Source organism: Polyodon spathula, unplaced genomic scaffold (assembly GCF_017654505.1).
Source record: "Polyodon spathula isolate WHYD16114869_AA unplaced genomic scaffold, ASM1765450v1 scaffolds_1426, whole genome shotgun sequence".
Lineage (NCBI taxonomy): Eukaryota > Metazoa > Chordata > Actinopteri > Acipenseriformes > Polyodontidae > Polyodon > Polyodon spathula.
Genome location: NW_024472906.1, coordinates 1 through 24817, shown reverse-complemented (window position 1 = coordinate 24817; position 24817 = coordinate 1). Strand labels below are relative to the sequence as shown.

The 24817-nt window shown below is 41.8% G+C and overlaps 1 protein-coding gene across 1 annotated transcript; it reads right to left on the bottom strand.

The window, feature by feature from the left end:
* Positions 1 to 6637: 6637 nt before the first annotated feature.
* On the bottom strand, positions 6638 to 23775 carry phf19 (PHD finger protein 19). Its single transcript, XM_041242839.1, has 14 exons — positions 23547 to 23775; positions 22718 to 22799; positions 22496 to 22591; positions 20763 to 20863; positions 19703 to 19851; positions 18917 to 19012; positions 18164 to 18232; positions 16994 to 17114; positions 16435 to 16502; positions 15793 to 15945; positions 13891 to 13972; positions 13071 to 13156; positions 11270 to 11365; positions 6638 to 9069 (listed from the first exon to the last, which is right to left on the bottom strand). The coding sequence occupies exons 1-14, from the start codon at positions 23727 to 23729 to the stop codon at positions 8736 to 8738; spliced, it is 1716 nt and encodes a 571-aa protein (XP_041098773.1). The 5' UTR covers positions 23730 to 23775; the 3' UTR covers positions 6638 to 8735.
* Positions 23776 to 24817: the final 1042 nt, after the last annotated feature.

The following is a 24817-nucleotide window of genomic DNA, read 5'->3' as shown; positions in this document are numbered from 1 at the left end:
CCCCAGATCAACAGGGCCATTCCCAGCACTTCGGGCTTGAAGCCAGGAAAAGTAGAGAGACCGTACTGGATTATCTTTCTGCAAACCGGGATTCTTTTATTATCTTTTTAAACTGCTTCTTACCTGTTCTTCTATATCGACTCGCCACTGTAAGGAGGACTGAAGATCAACAGTCAATCTCCGTTCCAGCTGCCTCTTTTCACATGTTGAACCAAAGTAATGAATGTTCCCAAGCTACTGAATTCTGGAGGCCACATTCCATCCTGGGAACGTTCTGCCCGGGCTCTTTGGGCACTTAACCAGTAGGGGTCACTGTAAGATGATAAGATGGACTGTACCCAGCCAGTTTTCCTCCCTGTGGATCCTGAGATTTGCACTTTTGAACCAGCAGGATTCAAATCAAGCTTGCATTGCTCGCCATGCAGCCGGCAGTGCCTGCAATAGAAACCACCAGATATCTTTATTTTTGTGGAAAGAAAAGGAGGAAGGCAGTTTTGTAACTAACTGTTGACTGAATGACACCTTTCTCACACCGCTCTACTTAGAGAGAGTTCTGCTTTAATGTCTGCTTCATGGCTTTAAAATGTTAACGTTCTTTGTTAAAGAACGCAGTTGCAAGCCTCAGCAACCCCTTGCTCATTTACATTGCAGCTCTTGTGGAGCGAATCATACAGCTGTATGTATAATTACCATGACAAATCTCCCTGTTTTACTTTGACAGCTTCACCTGCGTTCAAGTTTACAGTTTGTTTGAATATGCAGCAGTTATTCACTAGGGACCAGCACAAATTTAGTCAAAGAGGATGAATGAACTTTTTAAAGGGAAACAAGTTTGATTTTACGAGTAAACATGGTACTGAACTCTCACCATGTCTGCTATGAATAAAACCCTTGTCAACACTGAAGCATTTTCAACTTGACTTCACGTTTTACCTTTTTAAACTTAGACCTCAGACACATATTGCAGTATAGAACAGATAACTCCATTCCAATGACTAAATCAATATCCTACAGTTGTCTTTCTGTAAAGTTACTTAGTGCTGATGACAGAGTTAAACAAACATACAATTAGAAACGTCAAGAGGACAGATGCCTTGGCAAATGTGTTGTGCTATTAGTTACCTTTTTAAACTTTGGTCTACTTGACTCATAATTTATGATTGAGTGTTTGAAGTGTATGGACAAATGTTCAAGCATATTTGTACAATGTCTTTATTTATTAGCTGTATTTAATAAAGCAGAATATGAATATTTCACAGAGATAACGACTCAGTCGTTTGTGTCTTTGTACAACTCAGGTTTAAAGCGCACATGTGACCTTACTAGAGCTCTCATAATCATGTCTAACCGAGTGTCACCATTAACCTGTCTCCCTACAACACTGCCCCCAGTGGATAGAAGAAATACTGTAGGATACAACAAGAAACACATGTGCTACTTTTGAGTTTAAAAGTCAGCAGGATGAGATAAATAAAAAAAAAAAATACACACTGAAGTAAACAAGAAGAAAAATATACAAAAATAAGTGACTATTTCAGCCATATTAAGTTGCTCTTTGAAGTCCAAAGTGTGACGAGACCAGAACTTCCCCAGCTGCAGAAGCACAGCCTTTGTCTCATCCAGCTCTATTCTGAATGATATGAAATCTTTGTGACGGCTGTGGATTCAGGACATCCAGACCGGGTTAGCCTGTTCTTGTTCAGGCTGGTACCCACGCAGACAATACAAACTGCAAGCACAGCACTTGGGTCTGCAACGAGGATCAGCCCCAATGATTACATAGCGGCATTACAGGACAGGAGCACTGCAATCCATTTAGAATGAGACACTACAGCAGCGCCAGCCAAGGCTTTCCAGTCCAGTCACACCTTTTTTTTTCTTGTTCTTGGATCACATCCCATTAATCTGGCATTGCCTGCGACAACAGTCAATATCTCTACTATAATCTGAAAAACTAAAAAAAAAGGTTGCAATTTATACCCGTTTTTTGTAAAAGGAAAAATTTAATTAACAAGCATCTCGGGCATAAATAATATTTCTTGTGACATACGGTATCATAAAAAGAAATGTAACGGTTCTTATCTGTATGTAGTTTTCAAACATAATTTTTTATAGAAATCATCTATAAATGCTTTATTAAAGGTTTGTCCATTATTAACAATTTTAATACAATAACATTTTTTAATGAGACATTGCTAGTTTCATGTCATGTTTTAAAGCAATGCCTTAATTCAATCTTCTTATAACAAGGTACAGCATTGCTACAGGTGGTTATTATTCATAATTCTGTCTAATATTGTTTATGACACATTTATTAGTGCATTATTGCCTGATACTAAATTAGCAATAAATACACAGTAATACCTGGCACAGAGGTCATTACCAGATATTTGGACCAGTCTTTGGCAGATTGTTTGTTTGGTCTGCAATCTCTGGTAATATACTGTAATTCAATGAAAACACTGATAATGTATTCTGGCAGTGAAGCAGTGTGCTCCCTTATGGCTTATAATATTCAATCTGATGGTGTACTGTCACATTCGCTGCATGCGAATTAACTTAACACTTACTGTTTGCTAGAACTCACAGCTGCACATTTGAGACCTATGTAGCTAATGGAGGTGTAAAATAGAGGAGATTAATTTATCAATTAACACACACATCCACTCTTATCAAACGATTAACACACAGTAAGAAGGGATCCCCGCGTTGCTCAGCTGGTAAAAGCATGGCTGTGTGGTGTGCAGGGTGAGTTATACAGCCAGGGCAGCCCAGGGTCACGTCCTGGCTGTGCAAAGTTGCCGGTCTTCGCAAGGGAGTCGGGAGGGAGCACAGCACTGACCTTGTCACTCCCATGGGTTAGGGAGGCAAAGCCTTCAGGAACCGTTTCTCCACACTGAGCTGCAGCAGGCCCTACCGGCTAGGCGACTAGTGAACTCGGACAGACGCCTGCAGGGCTGTCTCCCCCCCTCCCCCCCTCCCCCCCAGGTAGCTTGCTGACACCCACTCTCGAGTTCCTGGGTGTAGAAGAGGAAGCTGGCTTGGTTGTGGGATCAAAGGACGCCCACAGAACCTTCCGTTTCTCAGAGTTATGTTCTGCAGGGCTCAAATAATTGCAATGAAATCCAGTGGTACATGTTAAGTTGCTTTTTATTTGGTATAGCACAAAAGAAATACATTAATGATGTTACAAGTATAGTTACTATAATAAAGCAAACACATTGGATGTGTGTAACATAAATTTTTCTTTTTTTTTTGCAATATACCTATGTATATACCAATATACCTATGCAAACTGGAAATAAGAGAACAATGTACAGAAAGGAAATCGAGAATATGTATTTTCTAAAGTGGTTTATCTCACAGATATCCAGTGCACAGCTGAAATATGCAGCATTAAAAACATTTCTTAAACGTTTCACTAAATAAGAAAGAGGCAAGCACGTGTCTAGGACACAAATAAAAAAAAAAAATTTAAAAAGTGTGCAATCTCTAACAGCAGCCACTACGATGAACCTATCAGAAAGGAATCACGTTACTTTCCTTTCAGCAGAGAAGTTCAGGGAATAGGTAATACGTCTTTTTCATTTAGAGATTTAAATGTCAGACCACAATGAAGTCGACAAGAATACATAAACCTGGGCTTGTAGTAAGAAACAAGCTGGAGCCCTACATATAAAGCTTAAAAGAGTCATTAGCTTCAATTTACATTCGCTGCTTGCAGTAACTTTAACTCTGAGTGGTCCCTGCAATTGCTGTGTTTCCTAATCATTTATATGTGTTCAGGCACTTTGAGAATGAGTTCTGGGGTTGCTCTTCAGCTCTGCCTGCCTGCCTGCCTAATTTTAAGCCCTACGCTGGTCAGTGGACTGGGTGCTGCAGTTTGTCAGGTATTAACCAAGGTTTATTGAAAAACATTCTTTCCTCTAATTTAACACAAGTCTCTTATGTTGCTGTACCGGTGAATTCGAAAGGGGTAAAACTGGCAACGAACACGTTAGTTCCTAGAAGCAGTTCAATGGCTGTCCCCAATGATTTTATAATACTAATGCAGTTAAAACGACTGCATCTTCCTCTGAAAATGCCAAGCGTTAGTTTAGTCCCAAATGACCCAGCGACAGGCAGACCAAACGACCGAAAGCATTGATAAGGGACTTGTGGTACTGTGACTATGAGGAAAGACTTGGCTCTTCAGGTGCATCTGCTTTAAAACACCAGAAAAGAAGGAGACCCAAAGTATCTGTAAAACAAACTTGGAGGAAATTGATTGATCCTCCTCCAACACCCCCCCTTGGTTATTATCTGTTCAATAACGTGAATCAAAGCACGCACTGAAGAGTAATTTATCAGATCGTTATCTGGAATTGCTCCCTGTGCTCTCTGCAAGGCCTGTCGTTATTTTATTTTACTACTCGTTTCGAATGCCTTGATTAGGCAAAGCGCGCACACAAACTCATTTAGGTGCAGCTATTAATTAACATTGTTCTCTGTGCCTTTTTTTGGGGGGGGGGGGGGGGGGGGGGGGGGGGGGGGGCACAAACTGGCAGCTGAATTTTAAGAACACCTGTGTCTGCAGTTTAAACAATCCGATCTGCCAGCGCGCCCCGCTGTGCAGCCTGTGTTACCATGTTATCCCAACCGCAGGTTTCATAGTGCAAGCTGCTGGCACACAGAACAGGAACGCACACTGCTGATTGCAACTGGCACCTGATTAACTGGACAGCCCTCCACACATCTGCCGTCAATAGATTTAAACAGAAATATTTCAAAAGCATGTTGACAGAACGGTGCTGCTCTTCAGAGCTTTGTGAATAATTAACAATGCAGCTGCTAACAACTGACAATATATAGAGTCCCTTGTTTGTTTTTAGGATAAAATGATTTATATATATATATATATATATATATATATATATATATATATATATATATATATATATATATATATATATATATAATATATATATAATCTTGAAATTGTCTGGTGGCCCCAGCTGTACAATTTACAAAATACTGTATATGTATTTACTCTTTGCTTTTAAGCATTTATTCAGTTTAACTGATTTACATTTTAAGTGAATTACATTCTTCGCTGGAGGGAGAAAAGGGCAATATTGTTATTTGTCATACAAATACAATGAATGGTGTGAACCATTAAGACACAATAGGGCAAATAATTGTCAACTTTGGTGAAACAGGTACCACCATTTTACACTCATTTGCATAGTCAAAGGCATTTAGAAAAAGTGCAATTCAAAAGAAGGCCGTGCAGTACAGCAGATTTCCTACTGGACAAGATGTTGTGTTTACCTGCTCAAAAATATATACTTTAGGACAGATAACCGAAATTATAGTGTTTGTGTTACTGCTTTTAAAAGCATATCTTTTAAATTCCAGAACCGTGCCACCAAATTGTAGTTTCACACCAAGCCAGTAGGGGTTACTGTTGCATTAAGGATAAAGATATATAATTAGGCAATTGCACCATCTAGTGGGTGTCAGCGGTAAAACATCTTATTTCAGATTTAGTCGGAAAATAAAAGTATTACAAAACATGTAAGCAGTTAAGCTGTGGTTTATGTGCAAAAAGGGGGTTTGTCTGATGTATTATCCAGTCAAATGTTCTGAAATGAACAAGTATCATTTTACAGTCTTTGAAACACCACACATGCACTTGGGCAGGGCTGTGTGGTTAATAGATGATTCTGAGAGCAATACTGAAGCCACAATGAAGCTTTAACCCTTTCAACCACGACACATTAAAAATAGCTTTTTAAAAAAAAGTAGTTTTGGACCCTTCATATGGGGAAAAAACGGAATCCTCATATGAAGTCATCATGCATTTGAGTCTTGCATGTGTCTCCCATATAAAGACTAGCTTTTTTTTTCTTTATTCGTTCCAATATTAGGTCGCCATGCATGAAAGGGTTAAACTTCTGTGTTTTAAAAAGACGCCAGGGAATGCGATGACTGGATTATACAAGAATGCAAGCTGAACCTAAACCAGACGCATAGATTAGTAAAGATAAGCCAGTCAGATATGTAATACCCAGCCAAGTTTAAAGAGTTCTGCGTAAACACTAGACCATCGCTGCAATGCAAAACTAGACAATACGAACCTAATGTAAATGGCGGCCTGTTAGACAGTATGCCAAACTTTTTTTTTTTTTTTTTTTTTTATTACAGGAATAATATTTTGGTCCCTTTATTATTATTTTTCCTGCCCGGTTGCCAGAATGAGCGATTATATAAATACTATCTAAATATAAATTTATAGAACAAAAATATAAAAAATAGCATGCATTCGAATATATTTCAGAGCTGTACTGTTTTCATGTCCAGCGTTATAATTTTGGCGATTTCCTCAAAAAGATAATTTGGGTTGAGTCTACACTGCCTCATCTCTCCACAGAAACCAGCAAGCGTCTAAAAGATTAGAATAAACCCACTACTGGGAAGACAGCAACACTAGGCAGAACAAGCCAAACCGCAGGCCTTGGAAGAATAGGATACCCTGTTAATAACCAAGGAGAAGAGACACACAAAACCAAAAAACACAATCTAGAGCAGGGGTGGCCAATCCCGGTCCTGGAGGGCTATTCCACTCCAGGTCTTACAGGTGAAAGGGGATAATGAACTACTTCAGGGTCTGGGTGGAGGTTGAATTGGTTCCATTAAACAATTTAGAACAGGGTTGGAACAAAGACCAGGAGCATGACCTCAGTCACCTTCCATGGTCACCGCAATCCCTGGATTTCAATGCAATTAAGTTTGCATGGGATGAGCTTGAACGACACATTCACCAACCTGCCTACACCAACAGCGTCAAACACGAACGACATGGATGAACATCCCTCGAGACACCTTCCAGCACCTTCTGGAGTGTGGATCAGGGCAAACGGTGGCCCAAGCCAGCATTTGATACAATGCCTAATAAAGTGGTCTGCCAGTCTATGTAATGTTCTACAAACATGTCAGTCATCCACACAGACCTGCCAACATGTACACACCACACTTTGCACATTCAAGTTCAACCTGGTTTATCTTCGAAAAAGGTTGGCTACACTACAGCTAATATGCTGTACATCCACAGCTATGTTCTGCTCATTTTTACAATAAGAGAGGGAACAAAAAAAGAATCATAAAAGACAAATATATATATATATATATAAGTGTGAAGTAAAGAAAACATACGGGACAAAAAAACAGTTCATAAACCTAGCGTTGAGTTTTAACTAGCAGCTAAACACATGGTAAACTAGTAGAGTTTATCTGCTGTAGCGTTCACAGAAAGTATTATAATAAACGTTTACTGCCTTTGTAGATGGAGGATGAATTACCGCCCAGGTCAGCTTGAACCCTGAAGTTAAACTCCACTGGCCTGTTCTTTCATTCCACACTACACCCCTAACAGTTCAGGCTGTCTTTCATGCTGTTTTTAATAGGGTTGATGTTTTAAGAAGAACACTTACACAGTTTCAGACTTGCTCCATGCAGAACACAGATTTCTATCTAGTGACTGGGTCGTTGGTTTTCCAATACATTTTTAAAAAAAATCTTTATTGGTTAGTGTCTCTGGAGTCCTCTACTTGTTTTGCAGGGTCAAATTAAGCCTGGACCAAAAAAACAATCTACAATCAAAACAGCATTACCCTGAAGAAACCCTTAGCAGACCACAGTATTACCAGAAATGGCAAACAAAATTGATGAGGGACAAGTATTGCACAGTGGTCCTGATTCGCTAGTTCGATGATACTGCACTAGATTATCAAGGAGTATTGGTTCATTTTGATACCAGTGGTATGTATTAAATACATGTTACCATTGTGGTACCATTCTATCAATGGCTAATACCTCTGCAGATATCCTTAGCCTCTTTGTACAGAGTTGTGCTTGTCTGTCTGCATTGCCGCTGAAGATCAATCAGCAAGCTCTGCTGTCTGCAGTGAAGCCTATTGTTAACGGATTAAGTTGTTCTGCACCAATGGCTACGTTCTCCGAAATGTTCTTTCTGAACCACTACATTGCAAAGCTAAAAAAAAAAAAAAAAAAAAAAAAAAAAAAACTGTATTTGCTACCATGTGTGAAACGAAACCGTGCAACAAGGGAAAAAAAAAGCTACAGGTATCAGATAGGAGACATTTACTGGAACTGAACTAGCAGGTGGGCTGAACCTACTTGTGACTGGACTGCATCACAAGTCTGGAATGAGTCAAAGCAGTTAACATCCGGAGAACGGCAGGGACTTTCCAACAGAGTAACTGCTCTCCCGCACACCCCCCGCGATCGCATACAGTTCAACAACAGCCAAACCACAAACTGTGAGCTACTCGCCACTGTAGCAGAAAGGGTCACCGTATACTGTACACGTTACAATACTACAGGTACCCCATCATACTGCAATACCGGACTATGTGAAACAATTAACCTTTTCACTGCCTTAAACATACCACCGTGGCATGCTGTCATGCTACAATAAATTGCAGTGTAAACCCAGTTTTTCTATGGTAAGTGTGTCTCGTTTCCCCAGAGTTCCCCATGTTTTTACCAATATTTATTTCCTTTACAGTGTTTTATTCCTCGCCACACTTTGCCTGTTTACTGCGTCTAATCTGGAGGCATATCCCACAGGTTAAAACACTGTAACGCCCCCATGAGAAATGTGAGCCAGACGACTGGATGAAGAAGATCCAAGTCCTTGTTTCCCGTGCTGCTCCCCAGGGTTCGGAGATGGGTCAGTAGGGTGTAGTTCCCTCCCACTCCACCAGATACTGCACTTTCCCCTCAGGGGTGACCCTACGGGCCAGGACCTGGTACTTCTCCCCGCACGCCAGCCTCCCCGCCGCCCCGAAGTAGCTGCTGATGGAGGACTTGAGGTGCGAGAGGGAGGAGTCGTCCTCGCTAATGCTCTCAAAGGTGTGGCTGTCGATGCCGTTGTCGGGGGTTTCGGGGGAGGCCTCTGTGTCGAAGGTGGTCTGGCTGCCGTAGCCCTCTGTCGCCGCCCTCCTGGGTGCCAGCAAGGTGTAGCTTTTGGTCCTCAGCTTCCTCTTCCTGCTGCCAACGTTCTTCCTGTACAGAGAAAAGGATTTAGCACTGGAAACATATTCGCATGGTATTCACCAACACGATTACGGCTCCTTGCTAACGAGGTACGCACCAGGAATAAAACTTATTTTTAAAGCAGATTTTATCAACCTATACCCCACCCGGATAAGACCCGGATAAGACATTTTACTGCACCAGGTTACGTTGCACAGTGAAACTCATTTCACTGTGCTTTTTTGTAGACTAATAAGTGGGTTTATAAATCAGCCCACAGGAGGGAATCCAGAGATTTATTAGATTGTTAAAAAAGACACCATAGAGTGAAACACAGCAACTGTTACCCAGCACTGAGAGCATCAACACACAGCAGGGGTCGACTCTACAGATCTGTACCTTCAGTGATGTTTTAAAGAATGACATTGGAACTAGTAATATAAACTGGCAGTGCAATGGTAATAAAGTTAACTGGGGCAAGGGACAGGGATTTAAAGCCTTAAATACAGCATCTTCAGCTTCAGTCAAGAGCTCAAGGCATGATTAACGGTGTGCTCAAGTGTGTCACTTTCTTCAGCCTTTTCACGGTTCTACCACTAGAGGGTGCTGCAGCTTGATTAACTTTGTTTACAAGAAAGTTTACACAAGGTTTAAAATGTATGTATTTATCTTTAAACAAGTATAAAAGACACAACCTTTCGAAGAGCACACTTGTATCCTTTTCTTTTCTATCCATGGATTGCCATCTATTGACGGGATTTCCTGTTATTCCATTGTCAGATCCCTTAGGAAAAACATCTAAAAACTCCCAGAAGCAAGTCTGTGCTGCAGATAACGAATGAATAAACCATGCAAATATTGCAATGGCGTTATTTCACCTTTTTTGTGAAGTCAGAGATGTTTAAAACCTACAGTACAGCAGTTCAAATCAGATGGTTTAATGCTTGGAAAGTCTCTGTCTGTGCTCCTGTCGGCATGACCAGTAGGAGTCGTGGATGCTCAGTGAGTTGAATTATCCCTGGGCGACTCTCTTCCCTAAACCTTAAGGAATGCAAAATCCAGCACAACCAAGATCATTAACTTAGCACAAGCAGAACTGGAACTCAGAGCGGCAGTGCTTTTTTACCCAAGCCACTCGGAGAGCCTTGCTCTTCAGTTACAGGTACAGTCTGTGCTGCCTGCTCTGAGTATTGTGGTTTTCACCCACTGCAAAGGAGATCATGCTGTTAGGCTAACTACAAGTTAGAAAATGTTTTTATAAAAGTCTTGTTTAGCTTCGCCTGACCCAGCCCATTACATTTAAATCTGAATTGATTCCAATGCCCTTGTGTGAAGGAACACAAACAACGATGGGATCTGGCCTGACAGCCAGCGCTGCCAAGTTCTCAGACTGCAGGCTTATTGATTGCCTGCGTTGTTGTTTTGTGTAATAAAGATGACAATGCTGATAAAGAACTGCTCTGACGTCCCGTCTATCTTCCCTCTAATACCTGGATCCTCCAGGGAAATTCCTTTATAATCAGCAGACTGGCCCAGAGGAATTGTTCTGAATGCAGCTGAGCTCCAGCTTAATAAACCCAGTCGCTACTCCCTGGGACCTCTGCCGCATGACCTTTAAATCTCGCCAGTGTCACTACAAGAAATCAGCTGACTGGATTAGCACTGTGAGCACTTCAGAGAGCCTGCCGAATTGCTGGCAATTAGCAGTCAGCGGGGAGAGTGACGATCGGGGATGAGCAATGGAGCATGGACTGGAGTTTCCAGGCTTGGTTGGGGTCCGAGAGGAGCCCCCGACAGAGCTGCTGATCAATTCTTCATCGTGTCGGCAGATCGGCTGTCTGGAACCTCGCTGCATTTCATTGGTGTGACAACCTGGATTACTTAAAAGTGCTTCCCGCTTTTCAACAGACCTGTGTCCTGTTAGGTATTGCAAAGAAAGGATATACTTGATCCGAGAAGAGGACTGATAGTAGGTGCTTGGTTGACAGGTGCTTACATGGCCAGGTTTACTGAAGCACCCAGAAAGCACCATGTCAATCAGGGACACTCTAAAGAATAGCCTTTATTTACTGCAGAGTCCACTCCCAACCTCCCTGGTGTGGTAATCAGTGATTGATTGTAAAAAAGTCAGCCCCACAACCTACTCAAAGTGCTAAGGCAACCATCTCCATGTATCTTGTCGAAACCCAGTACACACAGCAGTTAAACCACTCTGCATACAATCCCTTACCGGGACTCGTAGGATAGGCTTGTTGTAGCAGAACCAGATGTGCTTGCAGCGTCTGTGGAGTCCAGGTCTACACTGAAGGTCCTCCCCGAGCTGGCACTGAGAACAGAACAACACAGTCAGACCAGCTCAGCAAACAAGCCATGCTGAGCTCGCTCCTGTTCCAAGGACACGTGAGCTGGATCACATGATTAAGCGTCCCTTCAATTGCTGTTTTACGCTATTAAAGAGGAAGCAGCTTCAAAGGTTACGTTGTTTGCTTTTATCTTCTATGATGTTAGCAATCGTTCGGAATGGTTCTGGGTTCCGCTGCTCTGATACTGAGATCAACGTCACGTGATTTCAAAAGAATGAGGACGTAAATTCTTTCTGCGCATTTAGGAGTCTCCAGACAGACAATCTCAAAGCAAGCTCAAAGCCAGGTAAAGGCAGACTCCGAGTCGACAGTGGTGCAACACAACCCAGAACCAAGGAGAACGACTGCCAACACTATTAAACAGTGAGGGAAAACAAAATCCATTAAAATGACATGCAGAGAAACTTACTCTTTAAGAAGAACTGGCTCGCTGTATGAGACAGGTAACGGAACTTTGAAATCCCCAAACCCACATCGTAATTACTGCATTCAGAGCTTCTTGCTAAATCTTAAACTAACATAGGCAAGAATCGCAGCACGACAAATAAGCGATGAGGTTCAAAACCAGAGCTTTGAAGTTCAAACTAGGTCTTTATTACTCTCTGTCATGCTTGAATGGAAACAATATTCCTTACTTCTGGAAGAAGGGAGTGCCTGGACTGAGAAATATGTAGACGATTTACAACAGTCTTCAAATGCAATTGAAAACTTTTCAATTGTGTGGCGCTGATTTGGTTGTATCTCCAGGCATATGCACCAGGTGCTTGCCCTGTCTGCAGCGACAACCTTTAATAAATAATAAAGCACAGGTTGTGAGGGTAGAGTCAGGCGATTGCATCTCTCTGGAAAGTTATTACTCAAACCACCACTCCAGGCAGCTTCACAAAAGACCTCCACTTCAAAAAGAGGGCTATCACATTGCTCTGAAAGGCTGTCAAACAAGAAACGGTAACCAGGCATAGGAACAGATTGGTTTCAGAGTAAAATAACACTGCAGAACAATTCTGACAGTCGTCAAGGGGATCTTTCGTTGTTTTCAGAATTCTTCTTGTTCTGCTCACAACCTGCAGATTGCTCCTTTCGCCAAGACTTACATTTTATTCAGAACTACCGTCTCGCACAAGAACACCTTGACAAGCATGCATGAGCGGTTCTTTTGGTTTTTCAAATGCCGTTTTACTTTTTACTGATGTTTGCAATCCTTCCAAATGGTTCTTACTGCAATTACGCAAGTCGTTATTTTACTTTTTTTAGGTGCTTTGACTAGAAGTTCAGTTCCAGCTGCCTTCCACAGACATCTGTAATGTTGGTTAGCTCAGACAAAGTGTCTTTATGGTAGCAAGCTCTGGACCATCTAGTGCACAGACCTGCATTGCCAGAGACACAAAAGGCAGCTTGATTGAAAGCGGCACCTCACTAGACGGCACTGGCACTATGCTACAGGAAGCGTATCTATGCAGGCAACTAGAACGGAAGGGCAGATCCTTAAATGAAAGAACCTTAACACAGTGCTGTAAGAACGCAATAAAAATGGAAGGCGGCAGAAAAAAAGCAAAGGAAATGACATTTAAGCAACCCACTCATGAGTGTGGAGAGCCTGCAATGGCATACGAGCCCTGCACACTCGCTGAAGTCCACAGAGCTGCACCCTGGTCTGCATAGTTTTACCTTTTTAAGCTCTGAAGTTCATCCAAAGTGAAGTCGAATATACTGGCCAGGTGGTCGTTTGTGCTCCAGGCGGAGGTGAAGTCGCTCTGCAATGCAACAGAAGCTGACATTACTGCTCGGCAGTGAAACCACACTGTCCACTGGCCAGCACACAATTCAGCTTTCCAGCTCACTGTTAGGAAAATGTACTTGATCAACAAATCCTCTGTTGCTCTCAATATGCAAGCATTCTGATTTTCAACGTTGTTTTGCATAAAAAAAGCAGGTATTGTTTACTGGTAACTTTGTTAGGGTTTTGTTTCGTATTTTGTTTTGTTTACTTACTGTAGGTACAGCAGTAATAAAAATACAAGTCCTGCTCTGTTTGAACTTGAAATACTGTTGTCTGCACTAATTCCTTCACCCTAGAAGACAGCGGTCAAGATCACGAAAAGTGGCAAAGTACCCACAAAAGAAGACATTTTGTCACAAATCCTTCATAAGTTTGAAGGCTTCTCTGCTGCTTCATTTATTCTTAAACATATTACCCATAAATCAACTTAAGATACAGGCAGACAGACAGATAAACAATTAAGGATGACTCAGAGATGTGCAATAAACCCCCAGTCATTTTAATGAAAAATGGATGCGGTTATGAGAATATTGACAACATTATAGGGAAAGTGTCACAATTGTCCACCTTCCTGTCTGATCAGTACGGACAGTAAGCAAGCGTGGCATTGATTACACATGCAGTACAAGAAAGGAGCGTGCCACTGAACAGCCCTTAATTCTGCAGAGAGACCAACAGATAACACGCACTGCACTCTCAATAACTCACGCTTGGAATTGCATCCTCCAGCAACCACTTGGATCTCTTCCTCTTCATCTTTTTCTGGGGCTGGGACTCCTGAGCCAGGGAGCTGCGTGAGAAGAAACCCCCCCCCCCCAAAATAAACACACAAAGTAGGTCAACGCCATCCCTCACTCGCAAACTCGCCCCATTACAACTGCTCGACAGCTTCTGACTACAGACTAGAGCTGTGACGGCAATGTGACTCCCAAAGGACTGGAGCACTGCCCAATCTAGGGGACCTTTGATGAAATGTATTACATAAAATCATAATCAAAGACCAGGCAAGACCATTCATAACTAACCTCTGTTGCAAGACTAACGATGGTAACCAGTAACAGTTCAGCAGTATACCAGGTCGTCATTTTTATGGAAGTGCTAGCATTTGCTGCGGGGCAAGTTTTTCAATTTTTTTTTTAATGGAAAAATCAAAACTTCTAACACTAGACCATTAACAGCTCTGAATGCTAACAGACGAACAGCTACTACAGCACTTGCACCCTAATGTGCAGCTGGTAATCAAAACTATTTATTTTACCAACATGGGAAAAAAAAAAAAATCTGCAGACACTGCACTAGAGCAAAGCTTAATACAAATCTTGCCCAATAAGATATATGTATAGGTTTTATTTTTCCCCAATACATTGCTGAAGTGCGCAGCTAACAGCAGACATACAGTGTATTCTAGGGCCTCGGTTTGATGAATTATTACAATCTATTTGTTAATACATCATTCCCAATCAATAAACCTTGAGAAATGTACAAGGATGCTAACCACTACATCTCAGAGTACTTTCTCCATGGAAACGGGGGCAGCAGCACACCATGTGACTGCTTACCAGCAGCTCTTCAGATAACCCAGTCAGGTGTTCATAAAATCAAAGTTTGCATAACAGAGGTTTTGTATAGTTCAGTTTTATTCCTAATTCCATACAAACAAAGCGTAAGATTGTGAGCCTCAAACTTCTCTTTTCTGTACCTCATGGAACTTTGGCCGAAGTAGGATTTTATGTGTGTGTGTGTGTGTGTTTTTTTTAATGTATATAATATTTAACTAGCCAGGAATCGTGTTGATTTTGCCTTGCTTGCCAAAACACTGGGCTTTGGAATGGAAATCACCTGAGGTGCAGCTGTGCAGTTTTCACCCTGGTGCAGCGAGTCTCGCTAACCACGCCCGCTCCGATGTTCAGCCCAGCAGCTAAGCTCTGAGCTGGGCATGGCTTTCTCTGCTAATGAGTTCACTGAATTTACCCTCCAAAGAAACAGCAGGCCGCTGGATTGCACAAACCCGTCTGAAAACCTCACGCCCCTACAGCTAATTTGTGCTGTATGTGCAATCGCAAATAACCTGAGCGTTGAGGGTGCCAACCCCCGCCAACCCCCCCCCCCCCCCGAGGAGAAAGCATGTTTTGTAATCTTGTCAGATCAAGACTGCTGTAGAGGGAGCTCTAGAGTTCAAGTGCACGCATTAGTCAGCAGCTTTTCTACAATGATAATACTAATACAAATAATAACATGCCTTGTCTAAGCATCTCAAAATAATAAAGTGAAAATAACCACGAATGCTATCCATTTTTCTTAAAGAACATATTTAGTGTCTGATTTCTGATCCTGTACCTAAACCCTTCCTGTGCTGTTGGTTGATCTGATTCTACAGTCAGTCTATATATACTGTATATAGCTGTATAGACTTGTAAAGTGCAGTACGAGTACATTCACTCAGTTGTATTATTATCTATAAAAAGCAGAAATCTGTTTTGGCTTTGCACTGTACTGCATACCACTGAAGTTACAGTATGTTGTCGGTTTCTGTGCCCACAATGCGCTGGTCTTCATTAATGCCGATTCATGCAGAGTGAGTTCAGATGGGGTGGTGAAGAGCAGCCCTACCTGTTTGTACTCCTCCCTCTCTTCTTCCACTCGCTGCCTTCCGAGGGGTGGGGGGTCTTCTCTGGGAACAGTTTGGAGGGGGGGTTGGGGGGCATCCGTGTGATCAGCCGGAAAATGCATTTCCTCTTTTTAATTTCTTTCCCACAAAGAAACCTTTGCACAAGAAGAGATGTATAAATAAATAGTGGTTTGCGTTTGAGGTATTCCACATGCCAGCCTGACCCTAAGGTAATAAAGAGTGCTCTCTTCCTGTTAAATTGTACTGAGACTAAAAAATGCCGACCTGTGATGCTTGCTACTGCCATCTAAAGTGAGCCGAGGGAAGTTTCTGTACAAAAGGGTGTCAAATTACACTCAAGTAAAAGAAATGGGTAGGCAGATATTTTAGCCAATACCTTCACCAGGGAAGCACTTCTATTGTATAGTATCGTTTTTACATGGCCAGGTTCATTAATGCACACTGTATATATTTTAGTAATTCCTCACATTGGTTCTGTTACAGACTACTGCACAGAAACAGAAGTGATCTCTATTCGTTCTCTACAATAACCTCTTTGCAAAGCGCTCATCTGTCTTCGAGCATGGTGTGGTGCACACAGCCAAGTTCATTACAGAATATATAGAAAAGGGAAAATGTCTTACTTGCTTTTATATCTATTGAGGGCTTCTAGGAGGTACTGACCTCTCTCGTGGAGAGGTGTGTTGGAAAGCTAGGGAGAGGAAAGGGAGAGGGAGAGGGGGAGGAAGAGAGGAAGAGGAACAGGGAGAGGGGGAAGGGAGTGTGAAGACAGAGGGCGAGTAGGAAGGGAAAGGGAGAGTGGGAGGGGGAAGGGAGAGGGAGAGGGAGAGTGGAAATGCTTCTGATTACATTGATGATTTTGGTTAAAGAGAAACGGTACAGACACAGTTCACTTTCCTGTTAAGCCTGTCAATACTGTATCACTATCAAACCACAAACCACTTACATTGATCAACTCTGTCAATTCCTTTGCTATACAGAGCTTTTAACAGGTAAAGGCCTACATTTACCTAACTTTCATAGTCTGTATAATCATTTTCTTAAAGGATTTTTTTTTGCACTTTAGGAGTTGTTGCTACTTTTATCATTGGAGCAATCTACAGCTCTGGCCAAAATCTTTGCATCACCTCTCAACTCTGCACTGAAGCAAATTTATTAGAAAACAAAACAAAACCGACTCACCTTGCCAAGCTGCAGATGGTCCCAGTTGCTACTTACAAAGGCCAGAATCTCTTCAAATTCAAAGTACTTCTTTTTGCTTTGCAACCCCAGATTGTAGACAGCCAAGTGGACAACGTCAACCCTTAAAATCAAGAGCAACGGTCCTGAGGATCCAGCAATACAGCATAACATATTCTTGGCTATTTACAGCACATAAACTCACAAGAAACCATTCCTGAATCTCAACCTTAAAAGGGAACTTAACAAAAAAATAAATAAAAAAATACATACATAAATAAATAAAACTTACAAGCCACTCCACCATTACAGGCAAATTAATTTAAAGGGAAAGCAGATTTCCATTTGTTTTGACATGTCTTGCCTTTAATAAAGAGGGACCACCAGCAATGCTGTAACTTAGATTTTAATATGGAAAACCGTTGCTAACAAACAGGGTAACGACTTGAGTAAAACAAATTATAATTACGTTTCGAACGTCCAGTTTGCAACTGAAATATCACTCAGGTGGTGCGATACTTTCAAAATGCATAAAAAACAGCACGGTTTGCCCAAACAGCACCGTCAACCTGCTTTTAACTACTGTTCATGCTATGCAGTGTTTAAATAAAGCTCAGGTTCTTGCTGAGGTAGTGACAGCTTGCCTGAGGACAATTCTAGCCAACTGGAGTTCTGTACGAGGAATATGATCGCACATTGAAATGCAAGGTACCTGCTTCCATCAGGCCTCGCTTTTCATAAATAGCTTGTCTAGTTCTAAAAAGGCAAGGAAATCTGATGTTTAAAATCTCATTTGCAGTCCGTTCAACCAGGCAGCAAAGAACACCCCCTTAGGGACTGACTTCAATGACACTGTCCACTTGGGAGGACACATCCTTTAACAAACCTGAAAGCTTCTTAAAAAGCACACCGTGATCAGGAGCTCTACACGCAGGTTAAGCGTCTGTCACAACGTATTTGTATTTGTAAAAGTGTAGTATAGTAACAGCATGGCCCAGACTTGTCAATATGCAAGTCATGATATGATACTTATCACATGCAATGGCCTGGATTAGATTCACACTTATTCTTCATTCAAGTTCAGCCCCAAGATCAATACACAATGAATCATGCCCTTAATAAATACATCGGTCCAATCTGGCCACAATGTATAATGAACCCACTGTTATTTACCATCTTAGGGTTAAGCGTCTGATGTACTCCACTCCCTTATTGCACACGCAGCAGTAAAACAAATAAAATCTGGAAAGAAAAAAAAGAGAAGACTCAGGGACATTGCTGCAAACATTTACATGAACGGAGACGATTAAAACGGCTGAAAGGATATTAAGATCGCACTTCATTTCCGCAGTTTTATTGTGGCAGTTTATTAAAATGATCTCGCCCCTGTGTTAGCTTTATTCCCCTCAATTTCTGGAATATTTATTACTTTACCAGTGCTATTACTCTTGTGCTGATACCCAGCTTTCATCAAAATTCAGACACCTCTGCATTCCTGACTCGCGCTTCCACCGTTTCTCCAGCACTCGTGGGCACGATCAAGGCAATTCAACCCCAAGCTGAACGCTTTTAAATAAATTCCAAGTCTGATTTCAGCGCTCCAAACAGAAGCAATTTAGATGATTAACACAGCTGTGCTTACTTTGCAGGGGAAGAGGCAAATCGACAGACTGGGCGAATCACACGCTCAACACAGCCTTTGACCTCAAACAGGAATGCGATTCTGTTGTTTTTGTTGATTAAAACACACTCTCCCGACGAAGGCTAACTATTTAAAAAAAAAAAATGCTTAGCTAACTACATACAAATGACTTAGCAATTAGACAGGAATACTAATTTGCAATGGATATTTCTGTCCTGTATAACCGCTAAGCTGACTGTATTCTATGACAAGAGTTCTTATTTATTGTGCTTTGGAAACCTCACCTGTCTCCGAACAACATGGTTTCATTCAGACACTGGATACAGGCTTCATGGAACCATTGCCTGCACCTAAAACACTGCAGCATTTTCAGGCACCACCTGCAAAGCGAGAGGAAACACATACACTTCATACAAGCTCTCAAGTGATAGCTATCAAATTAATTCCTTAAAACTCCCTTATAAAAGTCTACCATAGTAAAAGCATAGCAGAGTTTAATGAAGCACAGTGAAAGCATGGCTAAGGTAAGCATTGTAAAGAACAGCGAGGTATGGTAAAGCACATTAGCAAACACGACAAACAGTATTACCATGAAAAAAGTGCAACAATGCTGGACTAAACTTTTATAAGTGCCTTCAAAGCCTTCCTTCCTATCATTAACAAGCCAGTTGTTCACCCCCCAATGAATGACATGCTTTGATCCAATACACAAAACTGGGCAGAAATGCTGAATTGGATACAATCAACTGAAGCCCAGTATACTACAGACCAAGCATGGTGAAACCCTGACCAAGCATGGTGAAACCCAGACCAAGCATGGTGAAACCCAGACCAAGCATGGTGAAACCCAGACCAAGCATGGGGAAACCCTGCCAAGCATGGGGAAACCCTGACCACCAAGCATGGTGAAACCCTGACCACCAAGCATGGTGAAACCTTGACCAAGCATGGTGAAATCCTGCCAAGCATGGTGAAACCCTGACCACCAAGCATGGTGAAACCTTGGTAAAGCAGGTAATGGGAACTTTTATTATGGCTAAGAATATGCCGTCCAATGGTATGAGACCTACTTTCCGGGTCCCCCACAGTAACAGTAACACTGCTGCTGATTGGTCCTGTGCATGGAGTCCCACTCAAGCTCCTCTGGGATGTAGGGCAGCACCATTTTCACCGCCTGCAGCGTCTTGGCAATGGGTCCTTTTTTCAGCGCTCCTCCCTTCTACAGGAAAAACAGCACAAGATGTTTTTAATTTAATATGGGCAATTATTTTGCATATTGCTGACCCAGGAAAGTGTCTTGATGGTCTTAAAGTCCCACAGGGGGAGCTCACTGATCTTTGGAAAAGGCGCGGGGGAGGGAGGGGGAATTAAATGAGAAAACAACAACTGGCACATATTTGTAAGTCTTTTTACATTTTTAATCACTGTCAATATTATGTGTGGATAATTTCATCTTAATCGGTTATGCAGTTAAATAATTCATAGGCGAGTAATTATGTACTCCGATCAAGATCCTTTCAACCTTCCAGATTGTTAGATTGCATATGAAAAGAAATAGCAGATAGTGCACAATTAATACACAGCAATTAGCCAACATAGAAGATAAACAGGGACTGGGAAAAAAATAAATATTCAAGATCATCCCAAAGCAGCTCAATCGGATTTAGATTCGGAGATTGGAGTGGCGATGGAAGATGCTTGAAGGCTCATCTTGCACGGTGGATGGGAGCATCGTTGTCTTTGCAATCACTTTCTAGTGCAGCACTGTTTGATGGGCTTGATCTGCAACAATGCTTCAGTAACGATGGCAGCTTTACTGTAATGCAGGGATCAGATCACACTATCAACCTAGTTTGCATCTTAAATTCAGGGCGATGACAACTTCAGTTGGGTAGACAGGGTCCCAATAAAGTGGCCTGGCAGTGTATATTAACCAACAGAATAAATAAATAAGTGTGTGCTACATGTGGGAGGTGTTTTTATTTATTTTTGTTAAAAAGTCTTACAAAGGTTTTGGCTATTGCCTTCACACACACACACACACACACACACGCTCACGCTCACGCATGCATGCACACACACACGCTCACGCTCACGCATGCATGCACACACACAGCACACTTCTCTTACCCTTACTGCCAATGCAAAAATACAAGTTCTGCAAAACCATGGCGTTGAAGTTGTATCCAAAGCATTCTCAACCTGGGGGAGGTGACACAGCTGATGATAACCTGGCGGAGCAAAGCAAAAAGAACAAAACTTCAGCTACAGTGCGACAGGGTACACCTAATCCCATTCTCAGAGACCCCAGCCGAATACTACCTGAACCCATCCCAGGAGGCGCTCTCAATTCAGTTTCAGTCTCTCAGTCAACCACAGAACTTTATTCAAATTAATTATAACCCTCAGCCAGTCCTCAGGGCTCATTTTTCTTTATTTAATATCCAGTCTTTCTGCCATCTACTGCACAGAAATTAGCTGCCAAACTGCCGAGCCCTGGCGGCTTTCAGCTAACCTGAACTAAGTTGACATTGACACTAAAAATAAATCCAGCGTGAGCTTCCATCTCGATAAATCATTCAAGTTGCCACATACATTATTAACAATAATTAACTGGTACGCTGTATGTCACACTGGTGACTGCTGAGCTACGGTGCTCCTTACTCATGGTAAATGGCATGAAATCTTCAAATCATTTTACTGCTTAAAACGATGAATGAAAGTAAGTGTAGTATGATGAACGGTGCACAAAAGCAACATGACAGACCCATATCAACACTACTTTCTTTTAAATCTGACCCCAAAAGAGAAAGCAGCTACAAAGTACCGCTTCACTTCGTTATTTTTAACTGACCCATACCGGTTTATGATGTTTGCAATCATTGCAATAAAGAAAAAGGTGTTATTTGAAGTGCACGTCAAGATGCTTTGTCTGTGAGTACAGGAGCTGGTCTACCTGCCTGCCAGCCAAGTGTACCATAGGCTAGATCAGCCAGCCTTTACATGTGAGCACCAGTACCCTGTGCACTGGAGTGCTGCTGGACTAAACTTGATCCAAAGTGTCAGATCACTAGATGGCGCCGACTCTTACTTCTATAAAGACATTGTGGCCGATCTAGCCTACATACACATGCATGTCTATGACAGACCTAAAGCGCCTCAAGGGGAAGCACATTGACATCCATGTCTTTCAGCAAACATCACATGGGTAAGGGCGTAGTTAAAAACTAAGAAAATCCTGTTTCATTATTTAAGCTTCATACACAAAATATGATTTCCAGGAGACTGTTCATATTCTGCGTTTCTTAAGTTGTCAGAAACTAGACCCTTTTGCCTCTGTCACCACTACATTCACCAATAGGTGGTTATGCATGTCTCTGCCTGTTTCTCCATAAAAATGATTTTTTAAACCTTCTGGCAAACCGCGTTTCGATCAAGGTTAGGCTCAATTCCTGTTTTTCAGAGTGGCAACAAATTACTTAAACTGAACTCGCTGTTATTCAATTCAATTGGCTTCAATTGAAAGCAGCTGAAGGAATTGGAATTGAGCATTTGGAATTGGAATTGATTTTAAAAAGGAATTGGAATATGGAATTAGAATTAGAATTGGAATTGGGAATTGGAATTGAAAAGCAGGAATTGACCCCAATCCTGGTTTCAATTATCTGCTGCCTGTAGGAATATAACATACTTCACTTCCAGATTTCAATGATCTTGGTTCAGTACATAAAACCACGTATCAATATTCACCAAACCCAGATTACAAGTTAGTGATATGTAGAGATATAAACAAAGAGGGAAACGAATGGTACAAACAGTGACCATTTCAACATGTTCTGGTTAGGATATATTACTGTACCCACCTAGTCCACACTTTCCACAAATGAGGATTTCGTTCTGCGATACCAACGTAGTTCCAGAACATATCGTGCATTTTGTCTCTTCACCAGGGATCCCAGCTGTAAACAGAAAGAGGGCCACGCTGTCAAATGTTTTCTATAAATCTGTAAGATACTCTCATGAGTGGGGTTACGCCTTCCCTCTCAGGAAAGATGCTTTCTCAGGGAATTTATCATTTTACTCACCGTGCTGGATATCTTTCCACAGAACCCAAAACTTGGAGTTATCTTCAAATGTCACTAAACAGCTTTGCTTAGAGGCGCTCACCTGAAGGGGAAATGAATAAACCAAACACAAAAACAGTGAATTATCATCACCTGGCCTCAGGAAGAGGTAAAAAAAACAGATACATCTCCCGGCGCCTAAAGATAATTGTGTTTTTCAAAAAGCAGAAAATGTTTTTGATGTTTTTAAGCTTTCCTTAAAAGCCCAGCTCATCCAAGATTGCGAGCTGCATTCGGTAACACGTCTGGAACAGTGATCTGTGATCTATGACTGGTATTCCGCTGAAGGTAATTTGAGACGTTTCCTATGATTATTCAATGCACTGTCCTGGATGTAGGCGGCAGTGATAATCACTGGCAGGACTGGCCTGTTTTTTTTTACCTTCCTTTTCGCTAACTCTGTATTTAATGTTCTTTGGCCCAAGTTCTGAAGCTGTTCTTTAGTTCTTGGTGCCTGCCAAAGACATATAACAGCGCTAGCGCCATCTAGTGAACAGCAACTGTGTATAAAGTTGCCTTATGCATTTCAGAGTAGGTGTTCACCGGATGGAGTTGGCACCAGCACAGGTCTATGGCTGAAGATCAACGGCGGAAAACAAAAAATAAATGAAGAACGACTGCAAATGTCATAAAAATGAGGGGGGGGGGGGGAGTAAAAGGAGCTACAAACATTTGAGTTGAAGCTGCTCTTTCCACATTTGCAAACCACTCTGTACTGTACATGCATCCCCGCTATATCCCCATGGGCCACAGCCCGTACTGTGTAACTGCAGGATTACTGACACCTTACCCTTTGAATCTTTCCCAAATAATACAACCCATCAGTCCATCGACAAAGAACATACTGCCCTTCAGTGAGGCCCGTTTCCACATGCTTCCATCTGTTACCAGATTTCCTAGTGGATGCGATGGATTCTGGAAGCCCGTGACTGGAAGTGCTGTAACTGTCTAGATCCAGCGTACCGCTCTCCATCAGCACCTAGAATTACTGACATAAAAAGACAGAGCAACAGATCACTAGCAGACAAATCTCACAGGGCATTCCGAAAGGGAGTGCAAGGTTTCAGCCATTAGAGCAGCTGCGCCCTGACCTTAGCGTACCCGGTTAGTGGATCTGGTTTACGTTCTGCTTTTATCCCACAACACCAAGGTTAATACTAAAAATAACCCTTTTCTAAAGTTACACAACAGTGGCAATAGAGTGATGGCGGTAGGTTTTAAAATAAACCTGGGGACTCAAAAGGGGCAGTTTATACAATGTACTGCACATTTTCAAAGTATTTAGTTTTGTGAAGGTTAATTCTTAAGCCCTGTTTTTGCCTTGATCGTAATGTAACAGGCTTATTCTCTATTGACATGTTTCAATCACTGGTAAGATTGAAAAGATTATTAATAACTCCATTTCTAAAGTGAGGTGGTTTTAGAAATGACGACGCGAGGCACATTCAGCGTTGGGAGTCTTTTCAGAAACTGACCCAGTGGCTGGAAAAAGGACATTGTTTTGCCTGAACATTTAGTAAGCATGCTAAAAATAATAATGGAACGCATTGCAGGTTTGTCTCGTCTCAATTGTCTTAGTATTAGGAAATTAGACACAAGGTTCAAGCAAGACAGCCCAGCCCTTTGACAAAAGCCCATTTCAATCATGCTGCTGCATTCACGTTAACTGGACACCAGGTGTCACTGTGTGCTATGTTACATTCCAAAGCAAAGAAATAGCTTACAATTGGTCACCACTGGCGCTATCTACTATGCATATATTTATATATAAATCAGATGTGAATGTAAATAGGGGGAATTAGTATCACTCATACTGTTTTTATTAGTATCCATACCACTACTATCAGGGCTGGTCAATATATTAGAAACACCTGCCATAACACTGTCAACTGGGTGCACAAGCTTTGTTATAACTGAGGTTTTCCATGCTGTGCCTAAAACAAGCATCTGTCATACTCTATGTAACACACCTGATTAACCAGTCCTGTGAAGCTGTCAATACAAAAGTGCGTGCTACATAACACCGCTGTTTTTAATTTTCTGTCCAACCACGTTCCCCTC